At 43.6% G+C, this 22,894-nt stretch overlaps 1 protein-coding gene across 1 annotated transcript in view; it reads left to right on the forward strand.

The window, feature by feature from the left end:
- The window catches only part of FBLN7 (fibulin 7), a 399,951-nt gene extending 383,794 nt beyond the window's left edge, over nt 1-16,157 (forward strand). The window contains exons 7-8 of the mRNA XM_077283147.1: nt 3,302-3,440; nt 15,294-16,157. Coding sequence (XP_077139262.1) covers nt 3,302-3,440; nt 15,294-15,666 — 512 coding nt within the window. The 3' untranslated portion in view covers nt 15,667-16,157. The remainder of the gene's footprint in view (nt 1-3,301; nt 3,441-15,293) is intronic.
- The last annotated feature ends 6,737 nt before the right edge of the window (nt 16,158-22,894 follow it).

Consider the following 22,894-nt stretch of genomic DNA (forward strand, 5'->3'; position numbering starts at 1 on the left):
TCCGAGATCATCAAACATGGAGATGCTACAAGTCTCGGAAGATGACGCTTTTTTTTTTTCAAACAAACCTTGGATTTTTTTTTCACCACTTAAATAAAAAATAACCTAGACATGTTTGGTGTCTATGAAATCACAATGACCTGGAGAATCATAATGGCAGGTCAGTTTTAGCATTTGGTGAACATGGTAAAAGAAAATAAAAAAAACAGTTGTAGAATTGCACTTTTTTTGCAATTTCACCGCACTTGGAATTTTTTTTCCCGTTTTTGAGTTCATGATATGGTAAAACTAATGGTGTAGTTCAAAATTACAACTCGTCCCGTAAAAAAACAAGCCCTCACGTGGCCATATTGATGGAACAATAAAAAGTTATGGCTCTGGGAAGAAGGGAAGCGAAAATCAGAGACGCAAAAATGAAAAAGAGCTGCGACGCAAAGGGGTTAAAGTACCCGATACATGCTGCCTGTGGATTTGGCAGCATGTATCAGCTATCATGTTCCCTTTAAAGGGAGTTTATCACCTCAAATTTACACTTCAAACAAGCTGCATAGCTTTAGAGAAGATGGAATAACAATTTTTTTTTGTTGCTGTTTTTTAATCTGCCCTAAAAAAACACTTTATTATAATATTCAAATGAAGGTATTTAGTGCACCCTTGAAGTGGCTTATTAGCTCAGTGCACCATTCCACTCATACTGTATATGTAGATTATTGCCACTCTTTCTATTTTGATTGACAGTGCTCACTTGCCCAGAGCCAGTGCTATGTAAAGATAAACCTCCACTATGTGGTCACTGTCCCTTTGCAGGAAAAAGCACACAAATAACTCTCTGCTTGCTTTTGATATTGCTTGTCTCCTCTGCTATTACTTCGGCGCAGGAGTAAGCACACAAATCACTCTCTGACCTCACTAAACAGTTTTACTAGAGCAATGTCATCACCGAGGAAAGAGTGATTTGTGTGCAAGAAAGAATAACGTGTTAGCATGGGAGATAAGCAATGTCAGAAGCAAGGAGAAAGTGATTTGTGGGCTCTCTCCTGCATAGGGATAGTGATCACATAATGTAGCCTCAATTAGGCACCTTTACATCAACCAAGAAGCAACAGTCTGAATGGAACACGTGATGTGGCATGCTTTGAGCAGGGGGTTGGACCAGATGACCCAGGAGGTCCCTTCCAACTAATAATAATAATTTTATTTATATAGCACCAACATATTCTGCAGCGCTTTACAAATTATAGAGGGGGATTTGTACAGACAACAGACATTACAGCATAACAAAAATCACAGTTCAAAATAGATACCAATAGGAGTGAGGGCCCTGCTCGCAAGCTTACAACTCTATCATTCTATGATTCTATGATTCTATGGTTCAAAGTAGAGCGAGGCGGCAGAAAAGGCTGCCTTCTATTACCATTTCCCTTCAATTAATATGCAGCAGTTATTTTCAGTAAGTGCCCGAAAAAAAGAAGGAATCAAAATTGCTGGGCAAATCAACAATCTTAAATACGCAGAGGATACAATATTGATAGCAATAAGCGTAGATGGAATGAAACACTTATTTCGGAGTTTTAAGATGGACAGCTTGAACATGGGACTGCTACTCAACTGAAAGACGACAAAGATATTGACTACTGTCAGGTAAGACAGCGACACATCTGAGATGGATGGCAACGAATTGCAGGTTGTAAAGGACTTCAGTCTACTTAGATCGATGATAACTGAAGATGCGGCGACGACACCAGAAGTCAATATGAGAATAGCTATGGGTAAATCAAGAATGAAGTCACTGGACGAGGACTTCAAATTGGGGGACATTTCACTTACAAAAAAGACATGGATCAAAAAAGACATGGATCATATGTAGTCTGGTATTTCTGTAGTACCATATGGATGCGAAACCTGGGCGATAAAGAAACAAGACAGAGGAAGAATTGGCGCCTTAGAAATTTGGTGCTAGAAAAGGATGGTATCAATACCATGGATAGCAAGAAGAGCAAACAAATCAATGTTAAAACAAATCAAGCCAGACATGTCACTGGAAACAAGGATCACCAAGCTACGACTTGCCTGCTTTGTACACTTCATATGAAGAGAGCAATCACTGGAGAAGGACATCATGGTTAGAACAATAAAAGAGAAAGGCGAAGGGAAAGACCAGCAACCCGATAGCTTGATAGATTCAAAATAATGGCACAGAAGACTTTGTGTAACGCTGTTGGGTGTGGACCCACTGCACCGTGAGCTGGATTTACCCTGGAAGGACATGACTAGGAGCATGTCTACTGGGTCTTCACTAGGGCCTCTGATGGTGAGGGTACACTGTGCTGCCGGTAGACACCAGGTACCACTGTAGGAAAGTCCAGAGGGTCATTTGTAGCTGTTCTGAAGAAGGAGTTGAAGTGACTTTGAAACAAGTTGACAATAAACATTTCATATACCATCATGGCTTGTCATTTCTCCAGCACCTCAGAATACTTCCATCGCCTGTGTCAAATTTCAGATTTCAGCTTTTAGCAGAAACATACAGCACTCAGACATTGTACGAGAATGAACTGGGTTACTTGGGACATACAGCAACCATTATCTGCATCATCTCAACACAGACGATCGGAGGAAAAACATAACCAGAGAGGTTATATAATGTAGTTTACAACGCAGCTCCATCCATCTGTTGTCTGCTCAGCATAGTCCCTCTACAGCACAAGTTTGCGGTTATATTCTGTATTTGGAAAATTATATAGGTGAGAGATGGCAAAAACAGGCTATAGTATTCCTTACTGATATTACTTGCAACTTTTTCCTCTGTTACAGAAACAGAGAGCAATAAAGTAGAACTCAGAATATTGCACATTTGGTATCAGATGTAAGCTCTGGTTGTGGCAAGAATTTAAAGTCAAGGTGAATACTTACATCTACTCAGCCATTCATGGTTTAGACAGAAATATCTGTGTCTATGCATAGGCCAGAGTGGACCTGAAGTATGGAGACAGCAAAGCAGTTTGCACTATGCTTTTTTGTAACTCAAATAGAAGTAAATGTGAGGAACGGAAACAGCCTGGCAAACTGTGCTATGCTTTTTCCGTAATTCTTGAGTTTTATTTTTATGGGAGATACAGAAACAGCATAGCACAGTCAGCTTGACTGTTGTAGCGGTCTAGCCTTCCTGTGGTCTGTGCAGCCCCTTTAATGCTATGCCTTCCTTCCTGAGATTTTCTTTAAAAGATCCTAATGTTTTCCAAGTAGTGATCTGCTTGTTACACTAAATTTAACCCTACATTATTGTCTGTTTCATTTTCAGATGTAGATGAATGTACTTTAGGATTACACAACTGCACAAAACACTCCATGTGCATAAACACTGCGGGTGGTTTTCAGTGTCTCCTCCCTGAGTGTCCAAAGCCCATTGGGAATATCAGCTATGTGAAGACATCACCCATGTAAGTAGAGAATCCTTAACATGGTTGAGTTGAATGTCAGTTACTCTACCCTCATGAATCATAAAATACCATAAAGTTGAAATGTATAACCTCACATGTAACCACAGATTGCATTCAGACTAGAGAGTTACTCTCACTTCCTAGATACTGTTGCAGAAGATAAGGTTCAATGCAATTTATTCATCTTATGCTTGGAAAAAATGAGTAACCTTTGGAATTTATAGCCTTCAATCATCTTCATTATTTTGTCTGAAGGATATTCTGTTGAATTAATACTCCTTAAAAATGGAGACATGTCGGCTATTTTGAAGTTGGCTTAAAGGAAGTCTGTAACCCCAACATGCATTTTAAATGGACTTTATAGTGTTGTTGGGACTTAGCCCCTATAACAACCAAACTAGCACAGTACCTGGTACTGCTACAGTGCCTGAAACAATAGCTTTTAATTCATATTCAAATGAGAAGGCTTCGGTGCACCCATGGCGCGGCCAAGAGTGTGGTGCACCGTCATACCTCCTCATTTGCATTGTTCTGTCCTCACTAAATGAGGCAGGCTCATGTAGCTATCCAGTCAGCTAAACCGCTATACCGGGTCCAATAAGGAGACTGTGGTTGAGTCTGTGCTTTATTAAACGTATTGGTATATTGATGCGGTGAAACTGTGAACAATGATATACATGGAATCAGTACATGGTATAGAACGATACATACTACACATGATAAACATTATGCATTACATTTAGAAGGCTAGTAACTGAACTAGGAGTACAACTGGTTAAGCTAGGCTAATATAGAGCAGAAATATCTAGAGAAAAAACATAAAGACATACCGGCAATGCAATCGCAAGGGGAATGAAGTGTAAGCGTCTTCCCTGGAAGGCAAACTAGAGGAAGTGAATGAAAACTGGAGGGAAATGTGGGCTGAGCTACCATAATGCATTGCAAAGGAGGATCAGACATAAAAAATACATAGCAGAAAAATAGAACAGTCAACATATCTCTGACCGCTAGAGGGAGCCAAAGCACTACAGATGAATACAGGCATGAATATATCAATACTGTATACTGAGAAACTGCGATTATGCAAACAAATAATTGGAGGCAACAAATTAGATGGCGGAGACAGAACACTCCCCGTCTGACATCAACGGATGTCACTACTCCTTTCTTCCGAAGGCAACAATAGGACCAGTTCAGATACCGGTCTGGAAAATGTCTTAGGTTCATTCCCTTTGGTCATCCTTAGTTCAACTTTGCGGACGTTGCCGTCCTTACTCGGGAATGTTGCGGTACTAGACCAAGTGGCCACTGGTTCCGGTGAATTTGACAGTCTTTCACAAGAACAAGGTCACCTACATTAAGATTAGGTTTAGTAGAATGCCACTTCGTACGTGGCTGCAGGGTAGACAAATATTGTTTGCGCCACCTGTCCCAGAAAGTATTTGCAAGACTTTGTACCTGTCTCCATTGGCGCTTGTAGAGGTCCTTAGCGTCGAATCCTCCTGGAGGGGCACTGGACAGTCCCGTTTTCTGGGTAAGCAGAGTAGCTGGAGTCAATAGCAAGGGCTCCTCAGGGTCGTTAGGAACTGGAACCAGGGGTCTTGCGTTAATTATAGCTGCAGCTTCTGCCATGAAGGTGATTAGGCTTTCATGGGTGAGCCTCGCTGCTCCTTCTTGAAGAAGAGTGGAGTCAAGAATTCTCCGTACTAGACCAATCATTCGCTCCCAAGATCCTCCCATATGTGAAGAATGAGGTGGGTTGAATGACCATGTGCAACTTTGGTCACTGAGGAACCTCTCAAGAGTCTTATAGTCTAGATTTGAAGGTATTCCCAATTCCTTTGCTGCACCGACGAAGTTGGTACCTCTGTCTGAGCGTATGTGCTTGATAGGACCACGGATGGCAATAAAGCGTCTTAAGGCATTGATGAAGCTTGACGTGTCGAGGGACTCAATGACCTCTATGTGGACGGCTCTGATTGACATGCAAGTGAACATGACTGCCCAACGTTTACTATTGGCTTGGCCGCCTCTAGTACGACGTGTAACAACTGACCAAGGCCCAAACACATCGAGACCAACGCTGGTAAAGGGAGGGTCTGGGCTGAGTCTATCTGCTGGTAGGTCAGCCATCTTTTGAGTTTGAGTCGAACCACGAAGCTTACGGCAGGTAATACATTTGTAGATGACACTACTGATGAGTCTCTTTGCACCGACGATCCACACACCGGCAGACCTGATGGCTCCTTCCATAAATAGTCTTCCTTGGTGCTTGACCAGATTGTGGTAATGTTGTACGATTAGGTAGGCAACATGACATTTTCCGGGAAGTATAAGAGGGAATTTCTCCACAAACTCCATCTCAGCTTCTTTGAGTCGGCCTCCTACTCTCAGTAGACCACTGTTGTCGATGAATGGGTCGAGTTTTCTCAATACGCTGCTCACTGGTATTGGAGCTTTGTTGATAAGACATTGGATTTCTGCAAAGTAGGTTTCTCTTTGAACAGTGAGGATGATGTGATTTCTAGAGAACTCTAAGTCGGAGGTAACATAGGTATTTTTACAAAGATGCCAACCTTTACATTTTTCTGTGCCACAAGTTCTGGTGGTCTTGAATGAGCGAGCTATATGAGTCAGGCAGGTAATAGCTCGAGTAAGTGACTTCCAACTTGAGAATCTGTCGAACCTGCAAGATCCAAGCTGGATAACAGAGGTCATTGTATGAAGTGTAGACACCTGAGGGCGGATTTCAGCATCTGAGTCCTCTCCTACTAGTTCAAAGGTGTCTGGAAAACATTCCTCAATGTACAATAGTTTTGGTCCTGACAGCCACGTTGTGCTTCCTAGTCGACTTGCGTCAACTGCTCTAGTTGCATGATCTGCAGGATTCTGGTCTGTGGGTATGTAATGCCACTGCTTTGGATGAACTGATCTCCTGATTCGTAGCACTCTATTATTGACATAAACGTAGAATCGCCTGGTTTCGTTGTGGATATATCCCAGGACTACTTTGCTGTCTGAGTAGAACTTGGCCTGTGTCAGGTCGATATCCGTTTCGGATGTGATGAACTCTGCTAACTCAATGGCTAGGACTGCGGCACAAAGCTCTAACCTGGGTATAGTGTGCTCTGGTTGTGGTGCGAGTTTGGCCTTCCCCATAATGAAACCAATGTGGCACTGACCTTTGGAGTCTACAGTTCTCAGGTAGGCAACAGCGGCAATCGCTTTGACAGAAGCATCTGCAAATACGTACAGTCTTTGGCTTTGTATTTCAGTAGATGGCACAGAGGCGTATGGTCTTGGCACATTCAGGTTGGAGAGTGCCGCTAACGAGTTCTTCCACTCTTCCCACTGGATCCTCTTATCAGGTGGCAGAGGTGCATCCCAGTCAGATGTTTCCCTAGTTAAGTCTCTTAGTAGGGCCTTGCCTTGTATAGTAACAGGAGCTGCGAAACCCAAGGGATCGTACAGACTGTTGATGGTAGACAGGACGCCTCTACGTGTGAAAGGCCTTTCTTCCTGGTTGACCTGAAAGGTGAAAGTGTCTGACTGTAGATTCCAGAGAAGCCCAAGGCTGCGTTGCATTGGTGCGGGGTCTGACCCCAGGTCCAGGTCTCTGAGACCATTACATAGGTCCTGAGAAGGGAATGCTTCCATGAGTTCTTGGCTGTTTGAGGCTATTTTATGGAGCCTAAGGTTCGAGCAGGCAAGCATGTCCTGGGCTCTCCTGAGAAGACTGATGGCAGTCTCATTTGAAGGCATGGCTTTCAGACAGTCGTCGACGTAAAAGTCCTTTTCTATGAATTGTCTGACATCTGCTCCGTATTCTGCTTCTCCTTCCTGAGCCGACCTTTTGAGTCCATAAATGGCGACTGCAGGGGAAGGACTGTTGCCAAAGATGTGCACTCTCATGCGATACTCTGTGACTTCTTTAGTAGGATCATTGTCTCTGTACCAGAAGAATCTTAGGAAGTTCCTGTCTCTCTCTCTCACAAGGAAACAATGGAACATTTGCTGGATGTCAGCGATGAAGGCAATGGAATCCTTACGGAAGCGCATAAGTACTCCCAGCAGTTTGTTATTGAGGTCTGGTCCTGTTAGTAGAACGTCATTTAGGGAGACATCATTAAATTTGGCACTGGAATCGAACACGACTCTAATCTGGCCTGGTTTCTTAGGGTGGTATACTCCGAACATAGGTAGGAACCAGCATTCTTCAGAGTCTTTGAGAGTGGGAGCTAGTTCTGCGTGACAGTTTTCAAAAATCTTTGACATGAAGGAGAAAAAGTGATCTTTCATCTCTGGTTTCTTTTGCAGATTACGTTTGAGAGAGGAGAAACGTTGTAATGCCTGATTTCTGTTGTTCTGTAGACGTGGTCTGTGGGTTTTGAAGGGAAGAGGTGCGACCCAGCTGTTGGTCTCATCTTTAACGAGTCCCTTGTCCATTACCTCCAAGAACAACTTGTCCTCTACCGACATTGCCACTTGGTTGTCCTGCTTAGTTCTCTGGAAGACTGTGCACCCTAACTGATCCTCATAGCTTCCCGACACTATACTGCTGTCGTGAGTAAAGTCTATTAAATGGTTGGGCAGTTGGATGCTGTGTGGCAGTTCCCTGACATGGAACTCATTGATACAAGGTTGAAACAGAGATGGTCGTCCTTTCTCCAATGTATTTGTCAGCATGCTTGTCACAGAAGATGGGGCGTGCATGCGTCCCAAGCATACGTTGCCAATTATGACCCATCCTAGGTCTAGCTTTTGGGCATAGGGAGCATTGTGGAGTCCATTGATATGACGTCTCACTTTATGAACCTGCAGGATATCTCTCCCCAACAGCAGAATTATCTGGGCCTGATGGTCGAGTTGCGGTATAAGGTGTGCTATTCGCTTTAAGTGAGCGTGATGGATTGCTACATCTGGCGTAGGGATTTCAGATCTGTTGTCTGGGATCTGGTTACATTCGATGATCGTAGGTAGTGGTAGGCAGAATTGTCCGTCTAATGACTCGATTTGGTAGTCTGTAGCTTTCCTGCCTGCTGTTGTCACAGTACCTGCACACGTCTTTAATGAGTAGGGAGTGCTTGGCCCTTTGATGTTGAATAGGTCAAAGAATGTTGATCTTGCCAAGGATCGATTACTTTGATCATCCAAGATAGCATACAGTCTTACAGCCTGGTCTCTATGGCCTTTTGGGTATACTCTGACAAGGCATATTTTTGAACAGGACCTACTGTCTATTGTCCCTTTGCAGACCTCGGTACATTGTGAAGTGATCTCTGGCGTAGCTGTATCAGTGTTCCTTTCCTCCCCGCCATGCTCACTGTCAGCTGGCGTGTTTTGTGCACTCCATGGAGCTGGGCCTGGGTGTAGAGCAGTGTTATGGTCTGTGGTGCCACATTCTGTGCATTTTACACTGACCTTGCAGTCCTTGGCGAGATGAGTTGTGGACGAGCAGCACTTGTAGCAGATACCGTTCTCTTTCAGGAAGCTTCTGCGGTCTGGCATAGATTTTCCTCTGAAGGCTCTGCATTTCAGGAGAGGATGAGGCTTCTGATGAAGTGGGCACTGCTTGTCAGGGTCCTGCACCTTTGTCTCTGATTGGGAGCAGCCAGCAGACCTGTAATTAGAACCTGGAGAAGAAACATAAGTCTTGTGTACTGCCACGGATGTTCTGCGTGGATTTGCAGGTGGTGACGGTGTGGCATATGGCATTGCAAAGTCAAAGCTGGGATCGTTTCTAATTCTCGCTTGTTGGTGTATAAAGTCTACAAAAACGGAGAAGGGAGGAAATGGAACACTGTGTTTGTATTTGTACGTGGAACCATGTGTGAGCCACCTCTCCTGTAGATTGTAGGGCAACTTCTGGACTATAGGGTTAACACCTCTGGCTGTGTCGAGAAATGCAAGTCCCTGTAGGTCGTCCTCGTATTTGGCAACTTGGACTTCCTTTAGTAGGTCGCTTAGCTCTCTAAGTTTCTGGAGACCTTTGTTAGAAATTTTAGGAAAGTCATCGATTCTTTTGAACAAGGCTCTTTCTATTACCTCTGCCGAACCGTAACACTCATCCAGCCTCTTCCAGATCTCTCTGAGGCCAGTCTCCGGGCGATTTATATTAATGTCTCTGATTCTTACTGCGTGTTTGACTGACTCTTCTCCCAGGTATTTGACTAACAGGTCTATCTCTTCCCTGTGTTGTAGCCCCAAGTCTCTAATGACATTTTGGAAGGAAGCTTTCCAAGCTCTGTATCCTTCAGCTTGGTCAGTGAATTTCATGAGCCCCTTGGCAACCAGTTCACGTCGTGTGAAGAACCTGGCAAATTCTGTCGTGAACCGGTTGTCAGCAGAGTAAGCTGGTGATGGGTCGCCCTGATAGTGATGTGAGGTGCGTTCATACCTGTTAGTGTCCTCAGGGTGGCGCCAGCCGGTGTCGTATTGCTTCGGTCTGACGTACGGTGTGTCAGCAGGGTGATCCACATTGGTTACCTGGTGAGGGGCAAGGTAGTCATTAGCAGAGTTGTTTTGTGTCACGTTTTCGAGTTTGTTTCTGTCCTGGAGCTGAGCCTCGTGATGACTCTCGCTCACTTCGCTGGAGACGTCGTATTCTCGTTTTGGTGCTGGTTCAGGGTTATAGTTTGGATAGGGAAGTTCATTAACATACTGAGATGTGCGTTGTGTTGAGTCTTGTAGTGGAAACTCCAGACTCGACGTACTGCTTTGGCTATGCAGCTTGGGACTTTGCGCGGCTTCTAGCGATTCCGCTTCAGCGAGGGCTGCGGCAGCTTCCCTTTTTGCTGCTAGGCTTTCTAAGGCGGCATCCACACGTGCCTTTTCTAACTGTGTCCTTCTCTCTTGGTCGGCTCTCTCTAAGCGTGACCTTCTCTCTTGCTCGTCTCTCTCTAATCGTGACCTTCTCTCTTGCTCGGCTCTCTCTAATCGTGACCTTCTCTCTTCGTCATCTAAGCGTGCCTTTTCTAATTTAAGTTGCATCTCTTGGTCAGCAAAGCTCGCTCGTATTTTGGCGGCTTCAGCATTTGCGCGGGCAATGGCGACTGCGCTGCTGATGGATGTTGTCTTTGAGGAGACGGAAGTAACAGATCTTGTTCTATGCGATTTGTGAGACATGGTGTCTTGGGAAAGTGCTTGGCTGTGCAGAGATTGCTGTAGCTGTATTTAGTCTCTCTGTAGCCGGTGACTTGAATCCCACTAGATGGATGGCTGCCGTTTCACTGTTCTGTCCTCACTAAATGAGGCAGGCTCATGTAGCTATCCAGTCAGCTAAACCGCTATACCGGGTCCAATAAGGAGACTGTGGTTGAGTCTGTGCTTTATTAAACGTATTGGTATATTGATGCGGTGAAACTGTGAACAATGATATACATGGAATCAGTACATGGTATAGAACGATACATACTACACATGATAAACATTATGCATTACATTTAGAAGGCTAGTAACTGAACTAGGAGTACAACTGGTTAAGCTAGGCTAATATAGAGCAGAAATATCTAGAGAAAAAACATAAAGACATACCGGCAATGCAATCGCAAGGGGAATGAAGTGTAAGCGTCTTCCCTGGAAGGCAAACTAGAGGAAGTGAATGAAAACTGGAGGGAAATGTGGGCTGAGCTACCATAATGCATTGCAAAGGAGGATCAGACATAAAAAATACATAGCAGAAAAATAGAACAGTCAACATATCTCTGACCGCTAGAGGGAGCCAAAGCACTACAGATGAATACAGGCATGAATATATCAATACTGTATACTGAGAAACTGCGATTATGCAAACAAATAATTGGAGGCAACAAATTAGATGGCGGAGACAGAACATGCATATTGGGGCCTTCCCCCCCGCTTCTGATTGCCAGTGCTTGACTCCCATAGCGACAACTGTCTGAATGCTGCCACGTATGTACAGCTGAGCACGCATGCAGTTGCTTCGCTCATTTTCCTGTGTCTCCATTCTTCTGACACTCTTGCTACACTTATACACCCAGAAGTGCAGCGAGCTGCATCAGAAGAAAGAACAGTGAGGAGAATGCTGACACACACATACACCAGCAGTAATCAAATAGTGCGAGCATTGTCAATAAGAAGAGGGGGAATGGCCCCCAATATGCATATGTGGAGGTGAGTCGCCCATCAGGGCAGTGGGGTACTCAGTACTGGGTCCGGTCTTAAAGGGGATGTCACGGTGGCTGCGACCCGGTCCGTGGCATAGGGTGCCCAATTAAAGGGGGAACGGTTTTTTGGGGGAATTTGATATTAAAGTCTATTCATGATGCCACCTGTGGTTTTTGGTCAGTAGGGACCGACGCCGCTTAAAGGGGACCTCTGGGGTGATGGTATGGTGGCTGGATGGTGATGCTTCCCACAGGTGAAGCGGGGTCCCCAGGGCTCCCAAGGTATGTGGCAGGGATGGTGTATGCTGACAAGTAAGTGGAGGACACAAGTTGTAAAGTCTTTACTTGGTTTACGGATGGTAGTAGTCCACAGTCCAGGGTACCAGGCATGGATGGTGATGTGGTCCGGCCGGCTTGGAGGCAAAGGTGATCCCTCTCCCATGTGAGGTCCATAAGCCCTACTTGCACTAAGATGGCGTGGCCCCTGTTGCTTGCAGGCAAGGTATCCTCTCCTGTCCTGGGACAGATGCCTGCATGGTAGGCAGTTTGAGCCTTTTTATAGGGTCTCTACCACGACCTGGGCTCTTAGAGTACTGCTGTACCTCAGGCTTAGTGTGGGCAGTTAACGTGTAGTTTAGTGCCCTCTGTTTCTGCTATGTGTCTTAGAGTCCCACAAAATCCTCGGTCTCCCAGTACCCGGTTTCTGCACTTCGGCTCTGAGGGTGCCCGGTCACAGTTCCCCTCTGAGCCCTTTTTCCACTCCTGTGCTCCTTTCCTCAATGCTTCACTGCATACAACAACCCTTCAGGTTTTCTTCCTTCCCAGGAGCCGCAGCTCAGTCCTGGCTGCACGACTCCACTGTCTGCCTCACAGACTTCCTTCTGTCTCAGTCTCTCATTGACTGCTCTCTTTGGTCTCTCTGGAGCAACTAACTACACCTCCTCCAGACCAGGACACTTAAAGCTGGGGATGCTCCCCTGAATCCGGGTCCTGAGCTCCCCCTCCTGGCCTGGATTCAGAATGTGTTGTATGTGTGTGCTTACCTGATAAAGAGAATCCTCTTTGCCTCCACGCATGTTATCACCCTCCCCAAAAGGAAGGTAACATCACTGTAACAACCGGTTACCTGGAGTGTTACAGAGGTATAACACTGTCCTACAGCAGGGGTGGGGAATCTTTTTTCTACCAAGGGCCATTTGGATATTTATACCATCCTTCGGGGGCCGTGCAAACTCTGCCCACAAAGTGCATCCTGACTCTGGCACTGGTTTCAGGATGTAATCTTTCATTGCATGCCCTTGAGTGCTCAGTAGTGAACACTGCATGTGTGTGCTAACAGAGCAAGAAGAAATTAATGAGCTGGTTGTAATCAAAATACACCTCCCTGCCCAAGAATGCGGTCCCTGAGAATCTGCCCGGGGGCCTGATAAAAGGTCATCGAGGGGCGTAAATGGCCCTGGGGCCTGAGGTTCCCCACCCCTGTCCTACAGTCTTGGCCATGCCAAGGATGCACCACAGTCTCCTCATTTGCATATGAATTAAAAGTTATTTTCTCACTGTTCCAGGAACATGTTCAATGCTACTATGGTTGTTATAGGTCTAAGTCCCCTACAACACTGTGTTGCCCATTTACTATGTATTTTTGGGGGTGACAATCATGCTACATTTTGTTTAGACTATCCATTACCTGTGTAATTGTACACAGTTGTCCTCTACTCTGTGTAGGAGAATATTGCTATTGGCACTTGCTGATAGATCTGGAGAATTTACCAAGGCCTGTCAGCTTGCCTTACAGGGCTATTCCCATCTCCAAGATCCTATCCCAATAGGTAGTTGTAATGCTGGTGCGTGGGGACCCACTGCGCCATGGGCCAGGCTTACCGAGGAGGAGCGTGACTGCCTGGTTTTCGCTAGAGCCTATGGTGGTGAGGTTAGGCTGGGCTGCAGGTAGATGCAGCAGTACAGCATGAGGTAGATTAGTAGAACAGCCTGTGCAGGGAGAAACCACATGGTGAGTAGAGGGGCGCTGAAGAGGTATTCAAGCTACCACCATGACAGTACTAGGTATAATAATAAGAATAAAGGCAAATAATTCCAAATAGAAATGTAGTACAGTTCTTCTGATTGACTATGTTACTTACCCCATGTGTAGGACATTGCGGTAGCTTAGGTATCCATGGTTACAACAACTCATATAGTGCCAGTTAGTAACATTTGGCAAGTAAGCTACTGCAATGCCCTGCACGATGGGTAAGTGCTATTGGGATAGGATCTTGGAGATGGGAATACCCCTTTAAAAGTCTCTTTTTTACCAGTTGTTGTTATGAAAGTTCTTGTTTTTCAAAAATAGAGTTAGAGCAGTCAGATATTTTGATATCAGTGGAGGTATTCCTGGAGACTGAAAAAAAACAAGCAAACAAAAATGATTTGCCTCACATATCTGTTTAAATACTTATTTGCAATAATCATTAAATAACAATTTAAACATCTTTTATGAAAAGTTTCTTATTTTTCTTGTAAATTTATAAATACATTGACAATTTTGTTTTATCCCTTTGTCAATATAGTGTTTAATAACTCACTATGAATAATATTGAGTAATACTCATTAAATAACATTGGCGTGTGCCACCTGGTGAATAGTAACAGCCAGTTTTCATTTTTTCTTATATTTCCTTGAGAAATAATAGAAAAACAGAAAGTATATCTCTAAGAAATGATTCCCTGAAATTGTCACTTCATGGTAAATAAAGCAATTACTAAACGTGATTTGCCAAGACATCTGACAGTTCCTTTTTATATGTTGAATATTCACATATTTGGAGGGTGACTGTTTAGAGGAAAATGTAATTGTTGGATGTCTTAATATTAATTACTGGGACTTGATAAAGAAAAAGATTCCAAGGTTGCCCTGAAACACTGTAGATAATGCCTACGACTATTTACAGTCAGATGCAACATGTTTACCATCTAAAACTTTATTTTTTCATTTTTTCGGGGAACTTCATATACTTCACAGTTTATTTTTTATTAAAAAAAAATCCACATTTATAGGAAAAAAAAATGTAGTAGCCTGCCATGCTTTTTTTCCCACAAAATCAGATGGCCAGTGCCAAAAATGAGTTCAGTGGAGTACAATATGCCTCATAGCAGTGAACAGACATGCCGAGTGGCATGTGACATGTCTTATATAGTGTGTTTGGAAAATGCAACTGTCAGCACAGAACATTGTCCTAATATGAACATAGTCTCAGTTAAAGGGAATCTGTCACCTCAAAAATCGTACATGAGCTACGGCCACCAGCATCAGGGGCTTATCTACAGTATTCTGTAATGCTGTAGATAAGCCCCCGCTGTAACCTGAAAGGTAGGAAAAACAGGTTATATTATACTCACCCAGGGGCGGTCCCGCTGCGGTCCGGTCCGATGGGCGTCGTGGTCTGGGTTCAGCACCTCCCATCTTCATACGATGACATCCTCTTCTTGTCTTCCTGCCCCTGCTCCGGTGCAGGCATACTTTGTCTGCCCTGTTGAGGGCAGAGAAAAGTACTGCAGTGCACTGGCACTTGGAAAGGTCAGAGAGGCCCGGCGCCTGAACACTGCAGTACTTTGCTCTGATGCCGGTGGCGTTAGCTCATATACGATTTTTGGGGTGACAGATTCCCTTTAAATATTTTTGCTCATTTTGGATGCAACTATTTTAATAATGCTTTATTTATCCTTTACAGTCAATGTGAACGCAATCCTTGTCCAATGGACAGCCGGTCCTGTCATTATGCACCAAAGACCATCTCCTTCCATTACCTCTCCTTACCTTCAAATATTCCCACACCAGTCTCACTTTTTCGTATGGCAACAGCGTCAGCACCAGGAAGACCGGGCCCAGACAGCCTGAGATTTGGAATAGTGGGAGGAAATAGCAGAGGGAACTTTGTCATGCAAAGATCAGATCGACAGACTGGAGAACTAATACTTGTTCAAAGCCTTCAAGGACCCCAGACTATAGAAGTGGATGTGGACATGTCTGAGTACTTAGATCGCATGTTTCAAGCAAAGCATGTTTCAAAGATCACTGTCTTTGTTTCACCTTATGGCTTTTAATTTAAGGTGATAGAAGAATGAACATTAAGACGCTGCATAATCTCTGAAAGTAAATTTCTGTTTACAGAAAGGACATTTGAACTTCAATGGCAACATGGGGAAATGTAGATATAAGTATACTCTTAGTTACCTCACAATCAATACAATTTTAGGTTTGCCTCTCTTTAAGATAGGTATGTAGCTCCTAAACCGGTGCTGGGAGCAGATACACTACAGTGAGGAAAATAAGTATTTGATACATTGCCGATTTTGCAAGTTGTCCCACCTACAAAGAATGGAGAGGTCTGTAATTTTTAATGTAGGTTCACTTGAACTGTGAGAGACAGAATCTAAAAATAAAAACCAGAAAAATTGCATTGTATGATTTTTAAATAAATTGCATTTTATTGCATGAAATAAATATTTGCTCACCTACCAGCCAGCAAGAATTCTGGCTCTCACAGACCTGTTAGCTTTTCTTTAAGAAGCTCTCCTACTCTGCACTCATTATTAGTGTTGAGCGATACCGTCCGATACTTGAAAGTATCGGTATCGGAAAGTATCGGCCGATACCGGCAAAGTATCGGATCTGATCCGATACCGATACCCGATACCAATACAAGTCAATGGGACTCAAGTATCGGAAGGTATCCCTGATGGTTCCCAGGGTCTGAAGGAGAGGAAACTCTCCTTCAGGCCCTGGGATTCATATTAATGTGTAAAATAAAGAATTAAAATAAAAAATATTGATATACTCACCTCTCCGATGCAGTCTGGACCTTACCGCTGTGAACCGGCAGCCTTCTTAGCTTAAAATGAGCGCGTTCAGCACCTTCCATGACGTCACGGCTTCTGATTGGTCGCGTGCCACTCATGTGACCGCCACGCGACCAATCACAAGCCGTGACGTCATCCCTCAGGTCCTAAATTCCTAGAAGGGAATTTAGGACCTGAGGGATGACGTCGCGGCTTGTGATTGGTCGCGTGGCGGTCACATGAGCGGCACACGACCAATCAGAAGCCGTGACGTCATGGAAGGTGCTGAACGCGCTCATTTTAAACAAAGAAGGCTGCCGGTTACCAGCGGTGATGTCCAGGGGCCTCCGGACAGGTGAGTATATCAATATTTTTTATTTTAATTCTTTATTTTACACATTCATATGGATCCCAGGGCCTGAAGGAGAGTTTCCTCTCCTTCAGACCCTGGGAACCATACACTGGAAACTTCCGATTCCCGATACCACAAAAGTATCGGATCTCGGTATCAGAATTCCGATACCGCAAGTATCGGCCGATACCCGATACTTGCGGTATCGGAATGCTCAACACTACTCATTATCTGTATTAATTGAACCTGTTTGAATTTGTTACCTGTATAAAAGACACCTATCCACATACTCAATCAATCACACTACAACCTCTCTACCATTGCTAAGACCAAAGAGCTGTTTAAGGACACCAGGGACAAAATTGTGGACCTGCACAAAGCTGGGATGAGCTACAGGACAATAGCTATACGACAATAGGCAAGCAGCTTGGTAAGAAGACAACTGTAGGCACAATTATTAGATAATGGAAGAAACACAAGATGACTGTCAATCTACCTCGGTCTGGGGCTGCATACAAGGCCTTGCTTCACGGGGCAAGGTTCTTTTGAGAAAGGTCAGAAATCAGCCCAGAACCATATGGGAGGACCTGGTCAATGACCTAAAAAGAGCTGGGACCACAGTCTCAAATATAACCGTTACTAACACACTACGCCATCATGAATTAAAATCCTGCAGGGCACGCAAAGTCCCCCTGCTGACGCCAGCACACGTCCTGGCCCGTTTGAAGTTGGTTAATGACCATCTGGATGATCCAGAGGAGGCATGGGAGAAGGTCATGTGGTCAGATGAGACCAAAATAGAACTTTTTGGTATCAACTTCACTTACCGTGTTTGGAGGAAGAAGGAGAATGAGTACAATCCCAAGAACACCGCCCCAACCATGAAGCATGGTGGGGGAAACATCATACTTTGGGGGTGCTTTTCTGCAAAAGAGGACAGGACAACTGCACTGTATTGAAGGGAGGATGGATGCAGTCACGTATCGCAAGATTGTCCAACAACTTCGTTCCCTCAGAGCATTGAAGATGGGTTGTGGCTGGGTCTTCCAGCATGACAATGACCAGAAACACACAACCAGAGCAACTAAGGATTGGCTCCGTAAAAACCATTTCAAGGTCCTGGAGTGGCCTAGCCAGTCTCCAGACCTGAAGCCAGTAGAAAATCTTTGGAGGGAGCTGAAACTCCATGTTGCCCAGTGACAGCCCCGAAACCTGAAAGATCTGGGGAAGATCTGTATGGAGGGGTGGGCCAAAATCCCTGCTGCAGTGTGCAAACTTGGTCAAGAACTACAGGAACCGTCTGACATTTGTAATTGCAAACAAAGGTTTCTGTACCAAATATTAAATTCTGTTTTTCTATTGTATCAAATACTTATTTCATGCAATAAAATGCCTATTAATTATAGAAAAATCATACAATCTGATTTCCTATAATTTTTAAAAGATTATGTTTCTCACAGTTGAATTGTACCTACGATAATAATTACAGACCCCTCCATTCCTCATAGGTGTGAAAACTTGCAAAATAGGCAGTGTATCAAATACTTATTTTTCCCACTGTATATGACCAAAATTATTATTTTTATTACATCCCATTCTAAATCCATAGGCAATAAAATGGAGTTGGTCTCCCCACTGGAGTTAAAACAGTTCCACTGTTCTTGTAAGACTTTCTACAAGATTTCAGAATGTGTCAGTGAGGATTTTTGTTCATTTATCCACAATAGCATTTGTGAGGCCAGATACTCATGTTGGACAAGAGGGCTTGACTCACAATCTCTGTTCTAGTTTATCCCAAAGTTTTTCTATTGGGTCAAGGTCAGGGCTTTGTGAGGACCTGTCAAGGTCTTCTACATCAAATTCACCCAACCATGCCATTGTGAGGCGTGCTTAGTGCACTGGGGCATAGTAATGCTGCAACAGAAAAGGGCATTTTCCAAACTGTTCCCACAAAGATGGAAGCATACAATTATTCCAAATCTCTTAACATGCTGATAGTTTCTCAAGCATTAAAGGGAACCTGTCACCAGAAATAACACTGTTAACCTGCAGATATGTGGTTAAACTTCAAGTTAACAGTGTTATTATGATGTCAGGTGCCAGCCAGCTGTTTCCCGGCCAGCATTCGGTATTCAGTCATGTAGGCGGGGGCACTGCTGGTTCAGTCACATTGACTATGCTGGGTTAGAGGGCATGAAGGACCTGACAGATTCCCTTTAAAGGAGTACACTTAAAGGGGTTTTTCCACATACAAAAGTCATTTTAAGCAATAGATGTGCTGTGTAATGGCTGTATGACTGTACAGGAACATGGTCTGATCATACCACAGCTCCTGGGCAGGGGAGGACGCAAAAGAGTATACAGACATCACAGCATTACAATATCTATTAATTAAAATGATCTTTTGTTTCTGGGAAAACACCTTTAATGACTGTTTGCCCATTGAACATTTTTTCAGTATTTGATTCCAAGTGTTTTATAACCAAGCATAATGATTATCATTAAATTTCATTTATGGTCAGATTATAATCCTAACTATACCAAACTATAGAAATATCTGGAGAGATTTTGGAATCCATTTTATAAATACTTTAGAAAAGTGCTAAATGCATGTTCATTTAGTCTTTCAATAATAATATTGATTAAAAGGGTTGGTTATCCTATGTGTAAGAATTTTGTAAAACCTGCAGGTACAAGAGTAAAATAACAAAATCATCTAATTTTTACTTACCTTCTCTCCCCAGTGATTCAGCACAGACCCTAATGCAACTTTCCAGACTTTATTTAAATGAGACGGCATGCGAACGCTACAACAAATCAATGACCTATAGACATTATCTCATATCGCCGGGTGGTAATGCGAGTAGTATGGCATGTGACCGCATTAACTACTGAATGGCTGCAGCACTTGGGGGAGAGAGTATGTGACTACCGAAGATTATGTTAGTTTACAATATTAGCAGCCGTTTTTACAAAATGTTTACAAGTGGGATAATCCCTTTAAGTAACTTGATTCATTGGCTTTGTAAATGGAAAACATTTATTACTTTTAGAAGTCAATGAAAATAACATAGTTTACATGGGCAAATTTATGCATTTTTCGCAAACAGCATGCTTCTCCAATTTTTAATGAGGTTGTCTAAAAATATATCAATGTAACAAAATTAACAAATAGTGGGCTATTTTGCTCTTGTGCAATCTTCGGACATTAACATTTTTATATTCTTAATCTTGTAAAGACTGTATTTACCTGCTGCTTTGTACATGCTAACAGATTACAATTACATTGAGTAGATAAGGATTGCTGTGTAATAATTAATATACACTACTCAAAAAAATAAAGGGAACACTAAAATCCCACCTTCTAGATATCACTGAATGAAATATTCCAGTTGTAAATCTTTATTCATTACATAGTGGCAATGTGTTGAGAACAATAAAACCTAAAAAGTATCAACGTAAATCACAACTAATATCCCATGGAGGTATGGAGTTGGAATGATGCTCAAAATCAAAGTGGAAAATTAAGTTACAGGCTGATCCAACTTCAGTGGAAATGCCTCAAGACAAGGAAATGATGCTCAGTAGTGTGTGTGGCCTCCACATGCCTGTATGACATCCCTACAACGCCTGGGCATGCTCCTAATGAGGCAGCGGATGGTCTCCTGAAGGATCTCCTCCTAGACCTAGACTAAACCATCCGTCAACTCCTGGACAGTCTGTGGTGCAATGTGACGGTGGATGGTGCGAGACATGATGTCCCAGATGTGTTCAATCGGATTCAGGTCTCGGGAACGGGTGGGCCAGTCCAGAGCTTTAATGCCTTCATCTTGCAGGAACTGCTGACACACTCCAGCCACATGAGGTCTGGCATTGTCCTGCATTAGGAGGAACCCAGGGTTAACCGCACCAGCATATGGTCTCACAAGGGGTCTGAGGGTCTCATCTCGGTACCTAATGGCAGTCAGGCTACCTCTGGTGAGCACATGGAGGGCTGTGCGGCCCTCCAAAGAACTGCCACCCACACCATTACTGACCCACTGCCAAACCGGTCATGCTGAAGGATGTTGCAAGCAGCAGATCGCTCTCCATGGCATCTCCAGACTCTGTCACGTCTGTTACATGTGCTGAGTGTGAACCTGCTTTCATCTGTGAAGAGTACAGGGTGCCAGTGGCAAATTTGCCAATCCTGGTGTTATGTGGCAAATGCTGTTGTGAATTAGACTTTTTTGGCTCCCTCTTGTGGTCACTAGTGATATGACTCTGGGATTGTCTTTTCTCAGTTTGGCACCCACCTGGGTCGTTAGTCCAGGGGTGTTGCTATATAAACTTCCTGGATTCTTAGTCCAGTGCCTGGCATCGTTGTAATCAGTTCTTTCTGTTTGCTCCTGTCTGCTGGTCCTGGTTCTTGCAAAATTAAGCTAAGTCCTGCTTCCTTGTTTTTTGGTTATTTGTATTGCTCATATTTTCTGTCCAGCTTGTACTATATGTGATTCCTGATTTAGCTGGAAGCTCTAGGGGGCTGGTATTCTCCCCCCGGGCCGTTAGACGGTTCGGGAGTTCTTGAATATCCAGTGTGGAAATTTTGATAGGGTTTTTTCTGACCGTATAAGTCATCTTACTATATTCTGCTATTAGTCAGTGGGCCTCTCTTTGCTAAATACCTAGTTCATTTCTTACGTTTGTCTTTTCTTCTTACCTCACCGTTATTATTTGTTGGGGGCTTGTATCCAACTTTTGGGGTCTTTTCTCTGGAGGCAAGAAAGGTCTATCTTTTCCCTTCTAGGGTTAGTTAGTTCTCCGGCTGGCGCGAGACGTCTAGAACCAACGTAGGCACGTTCCCCGGCTGCTGCTATTTGTGGTGCTAGGATTAGATATACGGTTAGCCCAGTTACCACTGCCCTATGAGCTGGTTTTTTGTGTTTGCAGACTTGGTATTTATTTCTGAGACCCTCTGCCATTGGGGTCCTAACAAAATGCCAAGCGTCCTGCACGGTGTTGGGCTGTGAGCACAACCCCCAACTGTGGACATCAGGAACTCAGATCATCCTCATGGGGTCGGTTTCTAAATGTTTGTGCAGACACATGCACATTTGAGGCCTGCTGGAGATCATTTTGTAGGGCTCTGGCAGTGTTCCTCCTGTTCCTCCTTGCATAAAGGCTGAGGTAGCGCCACAGCTTGCATTGATGTGCCATCCTGGATGAGCTGCATTACCTGAGCCACTCGTGTGGGTTGTACAGCCCGTCTCATGCTACCACGAGTGTGAAAGCACAACCAACATTCAAATGTGACCAAAACATCAGCCAGTAAGCATTGGTACTGAGATGTGGTCTGTGGTCCCTACCTGCAGAACCACTCCTTTATTGAGTGTGTCTTGATAATTGCCAATAATTTCCATCTGTTGTCTATTCCATTTGCACAACAGCATGTGAAATTGATTGTCAAACAGTGTTGCTTCCTAAGTGGACAGTTTGATTTCACAGAAGTTTGATTTACTTGGAGTTATATTCTGTTGTTTAAGTGTTCCCTTTATTTTTTTGAGCAGTGTAGAAGTTTAAAAAGCCATTTTTCTTTGTTAGAACATCTATTAAAAACAAAAGTGTAGCTTGAAATTTTGGAGCTCTAGTCATTGATGATTTTATATTCCGTTATGTGCGGAAGTGCTCTGTAAAGTATTGCATGCATTCTAAATATGAAGTACCCCTTTGTAAAGATCTATTACTCCGCACTATGTAGTAGGTACTATAGAGGAAGTCCTAATTGGTTGCTTCTTAGTCTTGTACCTTTTGCTACTGCAGTCAGAGTCTTTATGGGCTCCCTTCATCAGAGAATTGGCCAAGAGGGTTTAGCAATAGCCTATAGACTAATGAAAAGAAAGTGGATGAGAGAACAAATAAACACTAAGACCTTCAGTTCTGTGACAAAAATAAAATGCGTGATGCATTTCATGGTTCACTATAGACAATTCTGTCTTCCATTTCATTCCACTGTTAGCAGCTTCTATGTATTAGAACAATGAATCACTGCAGGATTGCAGTCACAATGGTAATGGATCATTTCATACTGGGAATCCAGAACAAAATGACTCGATTAGGGTAATTACTTTCAAAGGATTCCTCTGTCAATTATCTGTATGCTGA

The sequence above is a fragment of the Ranitomeya variabilis genome, chromosome 2, assembly GCF_051348905.1.
Source record: "Ranitomeya variabilis isolate aRanVar5 chromosome 2, aRanVar5.hap1, whole genome shotgun sequence".
Taxonomy (NCBI): Eukaryota; Metazoa; Chordata; class Amphibia; order Anura; family Dendrobatidae; genus Ranitomeya; species Ranitomeya variabilis.